The sequence below is a fragment of the Eubalaena glacialis genome, chromosome 2 (assembly GCF_028564815.1).
Source record: "Eubalaena glacialis isolate mEubGla1 chromosome 2, mEubGla1.1.hap2.+ XY, whole genome shotgun sequence".
Taxonomy (NCBI): Eukaryota; Metazoa; Chordata; class Mammalia; order Artiodactyla; family Balaenidae; genus Eubalaena; species Eubalaena glacialis.
Genome location: NC_083717.1, coordinates 71,836,559 through 71,853,892, shown reverse-complemented (window position 1 = coordinate 71,853,892; position 17,334 = coordinate 71,836,559). Strand labels below are relative to the sequence as shown.

The window sequence follows — 17,334 nt, the reverse complement described above, 5'->3', positions numbered from 1 at the left end:
GTAGATGCTGTTGTGGTTGATAAAGTACAAATTCATTTAAATATAATATTAATGTAGTGGACATTAGTCATCAGACTACATTAACCCTCTTGATGTATTTGAGCAATTCCTACCATGTAAGTCTTGCTGGGAGATAGACGGACTCCTCATACAGGCCAGATACTCCTTTCTCCTGCCTCCCTGGCAGCCAGGACATGGACATGGGACTTGGGATCAGTCCATTAGAGACCCCATCTAGGACTTTGCAGCTGGAGTGAGTCACACAAAATAGCAGGGATAGAAGAGATATCATTCTGACAGTAGCAGAGAGTACAGCAGTTACAGCTAACTTCGAAGAGCAGCAGGGCCAGCAGGATGGGGGTGCCTGCAGCAGTGACCCATTTCTGGTTGTACCATCACTGGTTTCCCCACCAGACAGTCCCTTAAGGGATGATTTTGTCTTTGGTTCTGGTTGACCAGCCTCCATGTCTGCCTGGCTAGGACAAGCTCAGACACTAGACAGGACAGCCTGCATCACTCACTGCCTGCAGGGAAGAGGGGGCTGAAGGCAGAGGTTGGTAAGCATGAACTGAAGGAGGACAGACAGTGGCTGATCCATCTTTGTATCCTTAGCACCTAAGACAGTGCCTGATACTTAAAAAGTGCTCACTAGGACTTCCCTGGTGGCGCAGTGGTTAAGAATCCGCCTGCCAATGCAGGGGACACAGGTTCAATCCCTGGTCTGGGAAGATCCCATATGCCATGGAGCAACTAAGCCCGTGCGGCACAACTACTGAGCCCGCTCTCTAGAGCCCACGAACCACAACTACTGAGCCCATGTGCCGCAACTACTGAAGCCCGTGTGCCTAGAGCCCGTGCCCCGCAACAAGAGAAGCCACCGCAATGAGAAGCCCGTGCACCACAATGAAGAATAGCCCCTGCTCGCCGCAACTAGAGGAAGCCCGCGTGCAGCAACAAAGACCCAATGCAGCCATAAATAAATAAATAAACAAACAAAACAAACAAACAAAAAGTGCTCACTAAATATCTGTTGGTGAGAGCGCCAGTGAGTAACTGCTTGAGTTGGTAAGAGCATACACTAGGGATCTCTGACTTCAATCGACTCCAGCCACCTGAAACTGGCAAAGAGAGTTTCATGTATCAGGGTCTCATTAGAAGATATAAAGACAGCCCTACTCTTTAAGCCCTAGATAAGGGTCCAGGGATGACAAACGGTCAGTACTTGGGGATCAATGTGTATTTGACCCTGGTCTGTGAGCCTCAGAGCCCACTCAGATGATGCTTGTCATATCTTTCAGAGGCAGACAGCTGGTCAAAAAGCATTTGTGTGTGCACGTGTGCACTGGGTGGGAGAATATGGGACAGAGTGTTCACCAGGTACTATTAGCTCTTGCCCTGGATGGCAGACTTCCATGAAGCAGGAAACTTAGGGCTGGTCCTAAGGACCTTTCCAGTGGATTTGTAATTTAGAAAGAAGTGATTACAATGATGACTAAAAATCAGCAATATTTTATTACTTCTGGATCTATTTATGTATGCTGGATAACCAATTTTTAAAGATCTAGGAAGAAAGAGAGGAGCCAATGAGAACTTTCACAGCAAAAGATTAAGAATCAACAGTGACATTGCCACAAAGCTGGTGCTCCGATGCCACAATGTTAGTGGTTTTTCTCAAGAGAGGAAGATCACGGGGATGATGAAGCTCTGCTGGGATATTCCCACAGTGCAGAGCCTCAGCAGAAGCCAAGATGGTTTTGGGGTTTTTTTAATTTATTTATTTTTTATTTATTTATTTTTGGCTGTGTTGGGTCTTCGTTGCTGCGCGTGGGCTTTCTCTAGTTGCGGCAAGCGGGGGCTTCTCTTCGTTGTGGTGCGCAGGCTTCTCATTGTGGTGGCTTCTCTTGTTGTGGAGCACGGGCTCTGGGTGCGCGGGCTTCAGTGTTGTGGCACGTCGGCTTAGTAGTTGTGGTACGCGGGCTCTAGAGGGAAGGCTCAGTAGTTGTGGCACACGGGCTTAGTTGCTCCGCGGTATGTGGGATCTTCCTGGACCAGGGCTTGAACCCATGTTCCCTGCATTGGCAGGAGGATTCTTAACCACTGCGCCACCAGGGAAGCCCCCAAGATGGTTTTAATAGGACTTCTATAACCAGTATGTTATGTAAGAATTGATTTTATTTTTGTCCCCCACTAATCCTTTGAAACTTTGTTGAGAAGGCATGATCTTCCTCTGCCCATGGGTGAAGACTTGGGCAGACACATGATTTCTGTCAGATTAAGTCATCTTGTCACTTTTAACCATACAATCTCATTGCACTGAATTATCTAGTCACATCTAATAGAACTACAAATTTGGCATCAACTCTTTCCTAACTTGAGCTTGCTTCAGGCTTGAAACCTCCAGCGGAGCCATGGGATGGGGTCCTCTGCTCTCTCTTCTTTCCCCCTCTTCAACTTCGCCACTGCGGGAGCTGAGGGAGGGAGGGGCACCAGAGATGGGACAGTTCTTACTTAGCTGCTTGGCTTTGTGCTCTCTCTGCCTGATGATTAGAGCTGGCTCTTTCTCTTAGGCTGGCATTTTCGTACGCTTACCAGGTGTTCCCGCTGTGCCCCTTGACCCTGGCAGAAGCATCTCCATCCTGGCTGCTCACTTGCTGTCTTCTCCGCTCAGTCCCTGGGCACCAGGCAGTACACCTCCAGACCCTTTCTCTGAGGTCTCCTTGGCCCTGCTGATGGCTTGTTGAACAATGTCAAATATGACCCCACAGCATGGTCCACGAGAAACATTTGTGCATCCCAGGGCTCTGTCATCAAGGTAGTTAGCCTTGCCTTTCTCTCACCCTCTAGACTTCCTGGACAGGAGTCAGGCCCCAGCCTTCAGCCCACTTCTGCTTGCTTTCTCAGGCCTGAGTCAGGCACCACTTTTCTGGGTCTCCCAACTGCAGAGGACACAATTCCAAACTCTCTGAGTTGTCCCCTTGAAATTCCCCTCAGCAGATAGTGGTAGAAGATGTCATTTCCTCACCCTTCCATCAAGATGGGGGTTGGAACTCAGCATAACAACAGCTTTAACCAAAGAAATCTCTTCATCAATCTTCTTACCAAATCCTCTCTGTTCTCTCAAAACTCATATTCTTAATGTGGATAAAGGGGTTCAAGAGCCATGGAACAAGTTCTCATGTTTTCCCCTTAGAATCCTCAATTAAATTTGAGGCAGAAGAGTTCTATTCTAATACCTTGTGTATTCGTTACTTATTGCTGCATGGCAAATTACACCAAAACTTAGTGGTGTAAACAATAAACATTTATCATCACTCACAGCTTCTCTGTGTCAGGAGTCAGGGAGTGGCTTCTGGCTCAGGGTCTAGTGAGGTTCCAGTCAAGATGTCAGCCTGACTGAGACTGCAGAATGGCTTCCAACGTGGTTCCCTCACATGGTATGCAAGTTGGTGCTCGTTGTTGGTGGAAGGCCTCAATTCCTCTCCATGTGGAATTGTCCACAGGGCTGTCTGAGTGTTTTTAGGACACGGCAGCTGGATTCCTGCACAACGAGCAACTCAAGTGATCACAAGGTGAAAGCAGTAACATCTCTTACGATCTAGCCTCAGAAATCACACACTGTCACCTCTGATTCTTTTTTAGTCATGGCAACCAGTTCTGGTTTAATATGGAAGGAAACTACAAGGGCATGAATATCAGGAATCAAGGATCATTGAGGGGGCACCTCGGAAGCTTCCTAACATACCCTGTTACACTTCAAATGACCACTGTCCCCTAAAACAAACTGAACAAAGTACAAGTAAAGAAGAACCCATTAATTTAGATGGTTTAATAAAAATTTCTTTGGGGACTTCTTGACCTTCAAAACTATGTATGTCACCTGGCCCTCTTCACATTTGTTCCTTATCTATAAATGGGTCCAGGACTCTTCTTGAAGGAAGTCAGGGCCCAGGCCTGATATTAAGGGTTCTTTTTGGTTCTCCTATCTCTGATTCTACATGATAATCAGAAAATAAAGCTTTGGAAATATCTTTTAGTGTTAACATTTACACTAAAATTTACAATTAAATAAAAACATTCTAAGGTATGTACAAGAATCATCTCTGTTTTATTTATTTACAGAGTAATGATTTAAACTGAATATATTTGGGCGCAGTAAATATTTGACGTGAAAAGCAGTTGTATCAGAATGGGCATCAGAAAAATAGCAACTCATCTGACACATAATTACTAGAAAATATTTTTCTGTCTGATCATTTAAGTGTTACAAATCCTGAGAATGTTAAACACTGAACAAACTAGGTACTACCTTATAATTAAATCTTGCTTGGAAATCATCCTTTAAAAAAATGCACTGAGGTACAAATCACCTACGTATTAAACATGAGTCCTTTACATTTTACAAAGAGTTTAAACAAATATATCAAATGATTCCAGTTCAGTGGCTCTTAAAACAGCTATTAGTCAGGTTCAAGGACACACTGTTCCACGATTTCCCGTAAGTTGGGGTTCTCCATCGCAGCTGCCACTCGCTCTTTGTCATTTATCTGCTTGTTGACTGCAAAACACACAGGCAAAAGTTAGCAGGACTATGTCAATACACAGCAACAGACAGTATTTTTATTAGCTTGTTAAAATAGAATTTAACTCCTTGAGAACTTAACGCAGGTTTTGGCTAATTATTCATAAGTTTCGAAAGGGAGACTTAAAGAGAAAAAAATCCCCTATAATCCCACTTTTGCTTTTCCTAAATCCCACCTCTGTTATTTTTAAGTGGCTGCCACTTTATTTCTCTCTGTAGGTTAGAGATCCTTTATACAAAAAAGCTTCTCTACTCCCATTTTAATACATTAACCCAGGAAGACAACACCTACCCCAAGATTCCCTAAAGCTTTACTTGCTGGACCTTTGATTTCAATTTCAAGTACACAGCTCTCTATCGTGCCACCAAAGAAAAGAATCAAGCTCTCTTTAGAGCTTATAATTCAAAGTTCCTAGAGCTGGATATTCTTCACAGATGTGTGGCCATTGGCCTAAACCAGTCAATATCCACAGGGCTTAACTCTAGTTCACCCAGAGTCCCACTAAAAAATTATTTTCTTCTCAAGGAAAAGCTAAGAGCTGATTTTGTTCTTTTTTGAAAATGACCCAATAGATACTTGGCTGGCAGAATAACATAATACCCAAGATAAAGTACTACATGAAGCTGTTTTCTAATAATGGTTCAAAATTCACTTACTATCTTCCTCTGTTGAGTGGGTTCCTTCAGAAATGTAGATTTCCAACTAGGAAAAAAATACATTAAAAGCAAAACATTTAGAGCATTCTAAGATAAGTGAGGTGGAATGTACAATGGACTCAAGAGTCTAGGGATGAAAGCCCAAATCCTGTTTCCAACATCAAAGACTTGGGACAAATCTTCACATTCTTCTCTAAAATGAGGGCTGAAGTTAGTAGGATTTTTTATTTTGGTCATATGGGGAGGCCCGCAGTGGGTATTCCCATTCATTATTTTTTTATGAATACAAACCTACAATTTTATACAAGTGAGATCTCATACATGTTTTACTCAACAATATCTATCCCCTGCACTCTACCTCTTCCTCCCAAATCAGTATCTAAACTTTCTCCCTGCCCCACCCTACAAGAAAGCCACATTAATAATCTAGTGTACTTTCTTCCATATTTTTCTCTATACCCACATAATTTAACAGATTTCACACACACACACACACACACACACACACACACACACACCCCCAAGGCTGGAAGTTTCTTTTTATTGTGTACTTTACAAAAATGGGATCACAATATATAGTTTTCAGTATCCTCCTTTTCTCATCTACTATTATCTTGATAAATTTATTCTCAAGTACAATACTGGTTAAGCTATCTCTCCTGGTCCTGCTGCACTCACTCCCTTAAACTAGCTAACCTCCAAGAACCAGAGCTTTTGAGGCAAACCCACAAAATTATTGCAAATCTTGTGGTAAATAAATCACGCTATATGATAAAGATATGTCTATTTTTCAGGGAACATTGGAGCATGTGATCTAATTCGCATATACTTATTTACTACTGAGATAAATGTTTTCATGAGGGGGGAAAAATCATCACCTATTATGGCTATAAGAGACCCTAGAGACCATTTAGTCCAGTCTTCTTTAAAAGACAAAACACCATATACATTCCCCCAGTGGCATAACACTAACTCTTATTCTAAACAACAAAGGAAGTGGTATAAAATCACTCTATACTCATTTACTTTGGCTTAAAATTATGCACGACTCATTATTCTGAAAAATAGTAAATAAAGGGGAAGAGTCAAGCATTTACCCTGTTATTCCTATGCGAACTATACCTCAGGGTAACCAAACAGTTGGTTTGGTCCACAGAAGATTCTAAATTTGAGAGGTTTCTTGTGGCCCTTTTTAAGTGGTTCTTAATTGGTTTTAAATTTTTGGATGAATATTGTCACCCATCAGGGAAATGCAAATCAAAACCACAGTTAGATATCACTTCACACATTCTAGTGATGGCTATAATGAAAAAAAGAGATTATCATAATAAGTGTTGGCAAGGATGTGGAGAAATCAGAACCCTCATATGCTGCTGGTGGGAATGTAAAAGGGTGAAGTGGCTATGGAAAACAGTCTGGAAGCTCCTCAAAAGGTTAAACATCGAGTTACCATAGAATCCAGGAAGAAAAGAAATGGAAAACATATGCCCTCGGTGGAAAAGAAATGAAAACACATGCCCACACAAACACTTACAAAGGTTTATAGCAGCATTATTCATCAAAGACAAAAAATGGAAACAACCCAAATGTCTACCAAATTATAAAACAAATAAATACAATGTGATATCTACACAAAAGAACAGTACAAGGCAAGGCAAAGAATGAAATACTGATACATGTTACAACATGAATGAATTCTGAAAATATTATTCTAAGTGAAAGAAGCCAGTCTTAAAAGACCACAAATTATATGATTCCATTTAAATGAAACACCCAGAATAGGCAAATCTATAGAGACAAAAGTACACTAGTGGTTGCCTAGGGATGGGAGAAGGTTTAGGAGAAATGGGGAATGACTGCTAATTGGTACGGATTTTTTACTGGGATGATGCAAATGTTCCAAAATTGATAGTAGCGATGGCTGCACAATTTTGTGAATATACCAAAACCATTAAATTCTATACTTTAAATAGGTGGTTGTATGATATGTGAATCAAATCTCAACAAAGCTATTATAAAACAACAACAAAAAACACATTCCTTACCTTATGTTTAAACGGTAAACACCGCTGAAGTTTAACTCTTAAGCACAGCCCTGCGGAGGAAAAAAAAAGCCCCAATTATCTCTTCTTATTGGTTCTTGAAAAAGCATACAGCTGTGTCTAGGTGTTTCTATACAAAACAGCAGCTGAAAAGAGCTTAGGCTCAATCCAATGTAGGCCTCCTTTGAGCCTGGCACCTTTAGCTAGCAACTTTAATATTGATACATCTTACGAACTCCTCATGATAATCCAGTGAGCTAGGTATTGTCAATCCCATTCTACAAATTATGAAACCGAGGTCACAAGGTAACTTACCCAAGATCAAAGAGCTAGTAAAATGACAGAGTTGGGACTGGAACCCGAAACCACTGCAAAATGCAGGTCCTTTCTGCTGTATCAATTTGCCTTCCATCAAAGGCCAATTCACTCATTAAACTTTATTGAATGCCTGCAACAGGTCAGGCCACACAAAAACTTAAAACCAAGTAAGAGCCACTTAAAAAGGACCACAAGCAATCTCTCAAATTTGGAATCCTCTGTGCCTGTAGGGTACAAATAGAGTTGTTTCCCTAAAACAAGCTCCTCTGAAGTTCAGTTTATCACCCCAATACCAAGTCACAGTTCAATAATTTTTTTTTCCAGTTGAGACTTCCAAGAGAAATTAAAAGTCAGCTTGGAACAGAGCCTCAGTGCCAATGTTTCACTTCTCCCCCACCATAAAATAAGGCATACAATTTTAACTAAGTCTACACCTCTAGACAGAGAAGATAAACCAAACTGCTCTTATTATGAAGAGAAAGTGTTTCAGTAATGAGTTTTTGAAAAATAGGGTCAGAATGAATCTCTAGTTTCCTGGCTTTGCAGGTTTTTATTTAGAGCAATTTATGTCCTCTCCCAACTAATATCAATACATAAGGGCTTGTTACGTTATAAGGAACATTTTCTTAGTATTTTGGTTTGATTAAAAATAAACAATAACAAAACCCCAAACATAACACAGCAAAACATAATTGTTAGACTACCTATCTTTTGGGGAGGTATGAAATTAATTTGCTTGTGGTTTTCTAAAGTACCACTAGGTTTTCTAACAGAATCATCTGAAAAATTGCAGAGAAGGAAAAAGAATTAGATGAGCTACAATGAGATTGGGCCTACCTTAGAGTCTACAACACAGTAATTCCATAATAAATATTAGGGAATTCTAAAGAAAATATATAATTTCCTTAAGAAGGGTCTCCCTTAAAAAAAAAAAAAAAGAAGAAGAAGGGTCTCCCTTTAGAGTATCTATCTGCCTTAAAGCTTATCTGGAGGGTTGTGCTTCCTCTGCTCCCACATTGTCTCCTTAATTTGTTTCTTGAGCATCCTCATGTGTTCTAGTCACTGTTGGTAGGTATTTTACCCATAAATAATAACTGTTTTACAATTCACAAGCGCTTTCTTGAATATCAGTATCCTCAAGATAGGCAGTATAGCATAACTGAGATAGATAATTTGGGTTCAAAAGTGGCTCCACTAAACACTAGCTGTGTGACCCCAGGCAAGTTACTTAACCTCTCTGAACTTCAGTTTCCTTATCTGTTATACAAGTATTATAAGAGTACCACTATATATAAGGTTGTTATGCATGAGGAGTAAACATAGTTATGCTTAAAACAGTAGTTGACACATAATAAGTATCCAGTAAATGTTAGCTATTACTATTTTATCATTTTCATTTTACAGCCAGGAACCAAGATAAGTGATTTGTTCCACATCACATAGCTAACATGTGGCAGAGCTAGAAGCTAAATCTAGACTCCAAATCCTATGCCCTTCATATCCTGCCTTCAGCCATTCTTGTTTAAGTCAACAGAAAAGATTATCAAGTGGTTTTTCTGCCCTACCCACTCACCTGCTTAAAGTCTTCCTTGTCTTTGGAATTATATACCAGGGTAAGTGAGTAGGTGACAACCTAAGCAGTCAGGGTGGAACTCTGACTCAGGTGCCTTTCTCTGCTTAGTACTACCTGCTCATAGGAAATGCCTCCTAATGCATCAGTCAGAAAGAGGACTCCCTTCATAGAGTTTTCCAGTCATGTTGCTTGAACACGATTACTATGATATGCTACCATACAACCTTCTCAAAAGCCAATGGTCTTAGGCTTCCCTGGTGGCGCAGTGGTTAAGAACCCGCCTGCCAATGCAGGGGACACGGGTTTGAGCCCTGGTCCGGGAAGATTCCACATGCCACGGAGCAACTAAGCCCATGCACCACAACTACTGAGCCTGCACTCTAGAACCCACAAACCACAACTACTGATCCCACGTGCCACAACTACTGAAGCCCACGCACCTAGAGCCCGTGCTCCACAACAAGAGAAGCCATCACAATGAGAAGCCCATGCACCGCAACAAAGAGTAGCCCCCGCTCACCACAACTAGAGAAAGCCCACGCACAGCAACAAAAAGATCCAATGCAACCAAAAATAAGTAATAAATAAATAAATTAATTAAAAAAAAAGCCAATGGTCTTAAATGAAACCCATATCAAAAGGGCCAAAAAAGTGACAAAACTCTGTCAAGAGATGTACAGATCTGAAATATCAACCATAATCTAATCTTGACACCTTTACAGTTATTTTTATTTCATGTGCTCTCTCAATCTTTGTCCACGTAAACACAGTTTTTTAAAATAAGTGCAATCATAATGCAAATTCAATTTATCATTCAAGCTTTTTCATCCACTCTCACACAGACACTTTGATTCCTTGATTATATTCATCATTTTCAATAGAAATAAGAAATGCCATTATTTTTATATCATTTCAGTATTAATCGATACTATAGTTTCTTCCAGGATTTATTATCATAAATTTACTATATATGTTTTGTACATGCTACTATTTTCTCCTAGGGTATTATTTCCTTAATTCCTGGGACAAAGAGTATGAACTTTTTTTTTTTTTGCGGGGGGAGGGCTACTTTTTTTTTTTTTTTTTTTTTGGCTATACCACGCGGCTTGCGGGATCTTAGTTCCCTGACCAGGGATTAAACCCGTGCCCTTGGCAGTGAAAGTGCAGAGTCCTAATCACTGGACCACCAGGGAATTCCCAGTGACTTGCTAATATTTACCCAGAGACTTAAAAATATTTCTACCATATGACCCAATAATTCCACTTACAGAAATTTATCCTGAAGCAATAACTAGAGATAAATAAAAATATTTATGTATAAAGTTGTTCATCATAGTATTATTTATAATTGTAGGAGGCTAGAAGTAGTCTAAATGGTTACAAAAATGATGACCATATAATTATATGACCATATAATTAAAGAATAATATTTAAGGAGAACTAAAAAACATTTCTCATCTACTTCATGCTTTCTATTACTTAACCCTTGCAACTCAGTAGTTACCATTATTATCATTATTTTACAGATAAGGAAATAGGCTCAGAAAGGTTAAGTAACTTGCCCAAGACCACAAAGTGACAGAGCTGACAGAGCTGGAATTTTAGCCTAGAGCACACACTCTAATGACAACTTTTTTTTATTTTCTTCTTTACACTTTTGTGGAATTTCAAAATTATTGCCAACAAACATGTTACTTTTATAATTTAAGAAACACAATATAAACATTACTTTTTGAAACCTGTTTTTGATATCTATTGATTCAGAAACTGTCCAATGACGAAAAATAAATATGCATTCAAGAATGCTTTTTCTAGTATTGGAATTTTATAACCACAATAGTATCTATGGATTCACAGACGGTCTAGTCCCTCAAGATGTGCCCCATATGCTGGAAACCACTACTTGAGGGATCCCAGGTCCAACAAGCGAGAAGAGAAAGACAACTCACAACAATAGTAGAAACAATAATAAAATATTTACCTTTCCAATCCTTTTTATAAATTTGTCTATTTTTAAATAGGTAATATATTCTCAACGTTCAAAAGCTTAAAAATATAAAAAGGTATAAGGTCTCCCTGCCACCCTATCCCCCATCTGACCGGTTCCCACCATCACTAATGCCCACCCCCATCTTAGCTATTCACTTCTTACGTTTTCTTTATAGATATGCAATCAAATATAAATGTATATTTTTGCTTTTCTTTACACAAATGTAGCAATATTATACTTGCTTTTATTTCCTAACAGTATGTCCTAGAGATCTTTCCATATTAGTATATGGAGAGCTTCTTCATTCTTTTTTATAGCTGCATAGTATTCCATTGTTAATATACACCATCACTGATTATTTAATTGGTTCCCTACTGATCAAGATTTGGTTTGAAATAAACTTTCTTTGCCTTCTTTTTAACAAAGTATATATTCAAAGATATCTATTGTATATCTCACTGCTAACTAATCTAAAATATTGGGAATGCAACCTCTCAAAAAGAAAACTACCTGAAAAAATACCCTCCCACCAGGACTTCTGCCCATGCTACATAGAAGCCAAGAGAGCAGCTAAAAGGAGAAGATGGTGAGGGCAGCAGTGCTAGTCTGACAACACCCATTCCGATCTCCAGAACTGTGGAGAGGAGCTGGCCCACACTCAGGCTCCATTAATTGTAGAGAAGCAGCACGGTATAGCTAACGGAAAAACACACTTAAAGTCAGGAGACCTGGAATTGAGCCTCAGTTTCATCATTTCCTGCCTACGTGATGCTGAGCAAGTCCCTTAAACTCTCTGAGCCTCAGGTTCCTCATCTGTAAAATGAAGATAATGTTGACTCTCTCATACGCTAATTGTGAGAACTACAGAAAATATTCTGTAAACCATAAAGTATGATACATGATGCTAATTGTTACTGCGGGTCAGTATCAGCTAGAATAATTCAGAATTAATATATAAATATTTTTATCTAAAACCTTACCAATAAGAGTCGCCAAAGAGCAATGAGGTACTGTTGGCGTGAACCTGATAATAACCAAATAGTCTTCTTCATTTATCTCCTGAACCTCCACACAACTTTCCGTTACCACTTCCAGCTCTTCTAAAGTATTGGGTTTCTCTGGGTCCCGGATAGTTCGAATCAAATCTAAAGAAACATCAGAGAAAAGGTTTTATGTTAAAACATGAATATTCTAAATACAAACAATTTTGCCAGTCCTAATCCAAACACTGACTTCTTTTTGTTTGAGCAAATACTATAGCCACTCCCCAGGTTTCTGACAGAAATTTCCACTACTAGTGTCCTTCTGAGAAAACCATTTTCTTGGATTATTACTACCTCATGTCCAGTTTCTTGGATCCAACCTTGCAGAGAGAATACATGAATGGGGAAAGTGTCACAGAAGTTCAAGGGAAAAAATAACTTAGTTTAGGAGAATGCAGTATCAGGATTTATGGAAATGGAATCTGAATCAAGCCTTTAAAAATGGGTAAGATTTTGGGGAATTCCCTGGCGGTCCAGTGGTTAGGACTCCACGCTTCCACTGCAGGGGCCCAAGTTTGATTCTTGATCAGGGAACTAAGATCCTGCAAGCCGCACTGCATGGCCAAAAAAACCCCACAACAAACAAAAAACAAAAACAAAAAAATGGGTAACATTTCAATATTTGCCATTTAAGATGAAGGAAAGTAAAGAACAAGTTTAGTTTGCACGGAACTCAGCATAAGGGAAGAAGTTATTAAGAGTTTAGGCCAGCCCATTAAGGGTCTTTTAGAGTCAGCTACAGGCAATAGGACGTCCTCAAGAGGTTCTGAACAAGGGAGTGACATAGACAGCATTGCACTGGCAGCTGGTAGACTCAGAACTAAAGAGCAGAGCCAGGGATACCAGCTGAAAAAGCTGGGCCTAAAACAGGGACATGACCATAGCAATAGAGAGGAGGGGAAAGACAAAGAAGTAATTTCAGAGGCAGAATCAACAGAATCTGACAACTATTTGGATGTAGAAGACAAGGAAAGGAAGAAAAGGAAGATGACTAAGATTGTAAATCTAAGAGCCTGTGAGAACAAAGATAGAATGAAAAAAAAAAAGAAGAGAGAACAAAGGAAGAAATTTGGGTGGGGGCTGAGATAAACAGGTTAAATCTTATATGTAATCATTCTGAGGTGCTTAAGGGGCAAACCAATGGAACATTCCAGCAAACACTGAACTGTGGCATAAGGTTTAAGAGAACCAAGGCTAGAGTGGCTGTTGAACTCATGGGATTCACAAAGAACAATGAGTAGAACTGTAGTTTTCAACCTTGGCTGAACAGCAGAATCTCTAGGAATGTTTCAAAACAAAAACAAAAGCTGGTGTCTGAGCCCTACCAGGGATTCTGATTTAATTGATTCACAGTATGACCTGGGCATTGAGACTTAAAAAAATTCTTCAGGCTATTCTTTTTTTTTTTTAACATCTTTATTGGAGTATAATTGCTTTACAATGGTGTGTTAGTTTCTGCTTTATTCTTCAGGCTATTCTTATGTGCAGTCCAGTTGGAGAATCACAAATGCAAAGGGAAAGAGAACCAAGTATAGATCTGTAGGAAGCACCTAATTTGGGGATCAGTAGGAGGAAGAAAAGCAAAACGCAGCATAAAAGGGAAGAGGGGATGGTTAATAACATCAAATGCTGCAGAAAAGGGCCTTCCCTGGTGGCACAGTGGTTAAGAATCCACCTGCTGATGCAGGGGACACAGGTTCGATCCCTAGTCTGGGAAGATCCCACATGCTGCGGAGCAACTAAGCCCGTGCACCACAACTACTGAGCCTGCGCTCTAGAGCCCACGAGCCGCAACTACTCAGCCCATGTGCCACAACTACTGAAGCCCGTTCACCTAGAGCCTATGCTCCGCAACAAGAGAAGCCACCGCAATGAGAAGCCCGCGCACCACAACGAAGAGTTGCCCCCACTCGCCACAACTAGAGAATGCCCGCGTGCAGCAACGAAGACCCAACACAGCCAAAAATAAATTTTAAAAAAAAATGCTGCAGAAAAATGCAGGTTAACAAAAGCTAAAGCAGGTCTCAGAAGGTCACCTGTAAGAAAGCACTTCCAGCAGAGAGGTAAAGGCAGAGGCCAGCTTGCAAAAGGAGAAGTGAGAAGGAACTGCAAATGTAATCCTAGGGCTTTGACAGGGAAGGAGGGAAGAGCAAAAGGAGGACAGTGCGTTTAGAAAAAGCTAGAACAATGACAAGGATAAGGGAAACTTGAGTATGTTTTATAGCCCAAGGGGAAGGATCAAATAGAGGAAGGAAAAAAAAAAATAGAGGAAGAGACACTGAAATTTCAAGGAGAGGAGGGGAGGGGAGGAGGCTGGTAAAATAAGCAGAAAGGAATAAGACCAAAGATGTGGGAGGCTGGGTTGGCAGTGGAGAGGAAAAGATTTCCTTCTTACCCTGAGGTTGTAGAAAAAGATGGAAAAGGAGAATGATAAGAGAAATAGTGAGGTAGAAAAAAGCAGAGGGAGTTCACATGGGATGGGCTTGATGTTCTCAAGCCTGAGGTTTTGTTCTATTACTCACAGCACCCCTGTAATCAGAAATCCATCTGGGAAAAACAAATCAATCAAACTCTATCTTCTCCCCAGCAACTCCTGAGCTTATCACTTGATTAGAAAAGGGAGGCAGGAAAAAGAGGCTTCACAAAGCTGTGAAACAGCTCAGGGAAACAGGGAAACAGGTTTTTTTGAAAAGGAATTTTTTCCCCTTCATCCTAGGCCTTTTCCCTGTAAGGCTCATATATACAAGCTGCATTATATTGTTTATATGTTAAATAACTCTGAAATTAAATCTCACGCCTTATTCAACTTCTCTACTTTTCTAGTGATTTGCATTTATTTCTTTAGAAAGAAAGCAATGTTGCTCTCCTCACATTGCTCCCTTGACTAAAATTCTTCAACTGGCTCTGCACTGATATTAAATTCTTCATTTATATTTAAACCTTCAGGATCCAATTCCAACCTGGTATGTAAAACAATTTTTGACCACACCTCCCTCCACCTTTAACCACAAACCCTACCTGTACAATGAAGATGGTTCCAGGGGTTGAATAGAGAATATAAGTGTGTGTGCATATATGTATAATATATATTATACACATATAACTCACTGTGTGTGTATTTTTTTTTGCACTCCAGGCTTGGGTGTGTTAAAGAACCATAAGTTCAAGGCCGGGCTCTTGGGGACCTCTGCCTACTGCTTTGTGGAGATCATTCTACTCACACTTGTCACCTGACTGGGTTTAAGTCCTGCCCCTAGCAAGAGGTAAACCAGATTAACTCCGAAGGTCTTTAACATCCCTGGCTTCTTTCTACAGGTCTATAATCCTTACCTGCATTATCTGTATTCTTGTGGCTATACTTTTACCCTCCGTCAGCAGGAATCTTTGAACGCTCATTAGATCCAGTCGTTTCAGTTTTCAAAAACAATACTAATAAGTCCAAAAAAGGCAAATCATAAAGCAATTATGAAGTGATGAAAAGCGCACTAAGTTTGGAATCAGAAGACAACAGCTTTGGTTTTTGCTGTTTCTTTACTGGCAGAGTGGCCTCCAGGTAGTTGTTTAACTACTCTAAACCTTTATTTCCTCATCTGTACGATGAAGATGGTTCCAGGGGTTGAATAGAGAATATGTGTGTGTGTGCATATATATAATATACATTATACGTATATATAACTCAATGTGTGTGTATTCTTTTTTGCACTCCAGGCTTGGGTGTGTTAAAGAACTATAAGTTCAAGGCCGGGCTCTCGGGGACCTCTGCCTACGGCCTCTGCAGCAGAAGAGGGTGGCTGTGACCTTGGGCCAGTCCCCAACTCGGCAGTCACCCAGCAGTACCCTCGGCGGCGGAAGGAGTGTGTGTCCAGGGGCTAGGAAGGAAGGAGGCTCAAGTAGGGCAATCAGGCCAGCTTTGCTTCCTAACCAAGCACCCTAGACGCTTGCTCTGCCCATAAGTCTTGAGATGGCCACTAGAACGTGGGGGCAGACAAGGGAAATGAAGCGTTTGAGACCTCCAGGCTCGGCTTGCCCCGGGTTTAGCAAGAGCCTGGGTCCTAGAAAGACCCACAAGCCCGCGTGACTTAGGACCCCGGAGAAAAAGCTTCCTACGCTCCCGGACGAGATCTGGCAAAAACCCGAGTCTCCACTCCTACCCCTCAGGTGAGGCCCTCGTTACCCCCGCCTCCACGTATATCACCAAATGTTGCCCTGGGTAAAATTAATTACCATAAACTTCTAGCGCTTTCTCTTCCATGATCCGGGGCTGCCGGGCAGCTCCCCGCTCAAAGAGGCCCGACAGCCACAGGACTCTGCTCAGCGTCCAGGAGAGCAGTCCGGACACCCGCTCCATCCTTACGCTCCGCCATCCCTGGCGACTGTCCCACCCGAGCCACCGTCTCTCAGCAGCGAGCCTCGCGACTTATCAACTTCCTGGTCTTCAAACGGGCCAAGACAAGCCTAAAGGTCCAGGGCAGCAGAGAATAGGCGGGACCGGACGGAGTATCGCGAAGGACCTAGGTAAGGGAGCCGCGAGAACTACAAGCCCCAGCATGCTTTGCTCGGTTTCGGCGGAACCAGAGAAAAAAAATTCCTAGAGGCCCATGAGGAGCGTTGCGTGCTGGGACGTATGGGCGTTTTCTTTGGAAGACGGCGAGCTGCAATATGGGACATGTAGTCTCCAATGGTGGGCGGGGGCAGGTAACGGTCTGTTAACCGCCGTTAATTGCCTCACTCAGCGTCTGGATAAGCTAAAGATGAAACCCTGAAGAGGTAGGGGAAAGGAGATCTTGATTTCTAGTGCTGGAGGAGCGTCTGCACGGTGACCCCCTACTATTATGTCTCCGAGGGGGCCGCTTCCAGCCAAAGTTTTCTTACGTCCTAGTCAGGACGGAAGTGAGTTTCCTTTGCGGTTAAACGGGATGTCTTTGGAGCCTAGTAAGGATGGTTAGGCGTGGCGGGAGGAGGGGTTCCTTTTTGTTTTCTCGTCTCATAGAGACTCAGGCTAGCACAGCTCCCCACTACGGGCTGAATATTTCTGCCAATCGCCTTCAAGATAACTTAGAACGAGAGAGCTTTCCGTATGTCCAGTGTGTCCAATAGTGACATTGGAGATCGCTATCCTAAAACGAATGTCT

General features: G+C 41.3%; 1 protein-coding gene across 2 annotated transcripts; it reads right to left on the bottom strand.

The window, feature by feature from the left end:
- Positions 1–4,086: 4,086 nt before the first annotated feature.
- Positions 4,087–16,695, bottom strand: CIAO2A (cytosolic iron-sulfur assembly component 2A). Of its 2 annotated transcripts, XM_061182032.1 has the most exons (5): positions 16,427–16,695; positions 12,140–12,304; positions 7,282–7,331; positions 5,237–5,282; positions 4,087–4,555 (listed from the first exon to the last, which is right to left on the bottom strand). In XM_061182032.1, the coding sequence occupies exons 1-5, from the start codon at positions 16,548–16,550 to the stop codon at positions 4,458–4,460; spliced, it is 483 nt and encodes a 160-aa protein (XP_061038015.1). In that variant the 5' UTR covers positions 16,551–16,695; the 3' UTR covers positions 4,087–4,457. The 2 variants fall into 2 exon arrangements, with proteins under 2 accessions (XP_061038015.1, XP_061038016.1); XM_061182033.1 differs by lacking the exon at positions 7,282–7,331 and having other exon boundaries at positions 4,466–4,555; positions 16,427–16,694.
- Between the last annotated feature and the right edge of the window lie 639 nt (positions 16,696–17,334).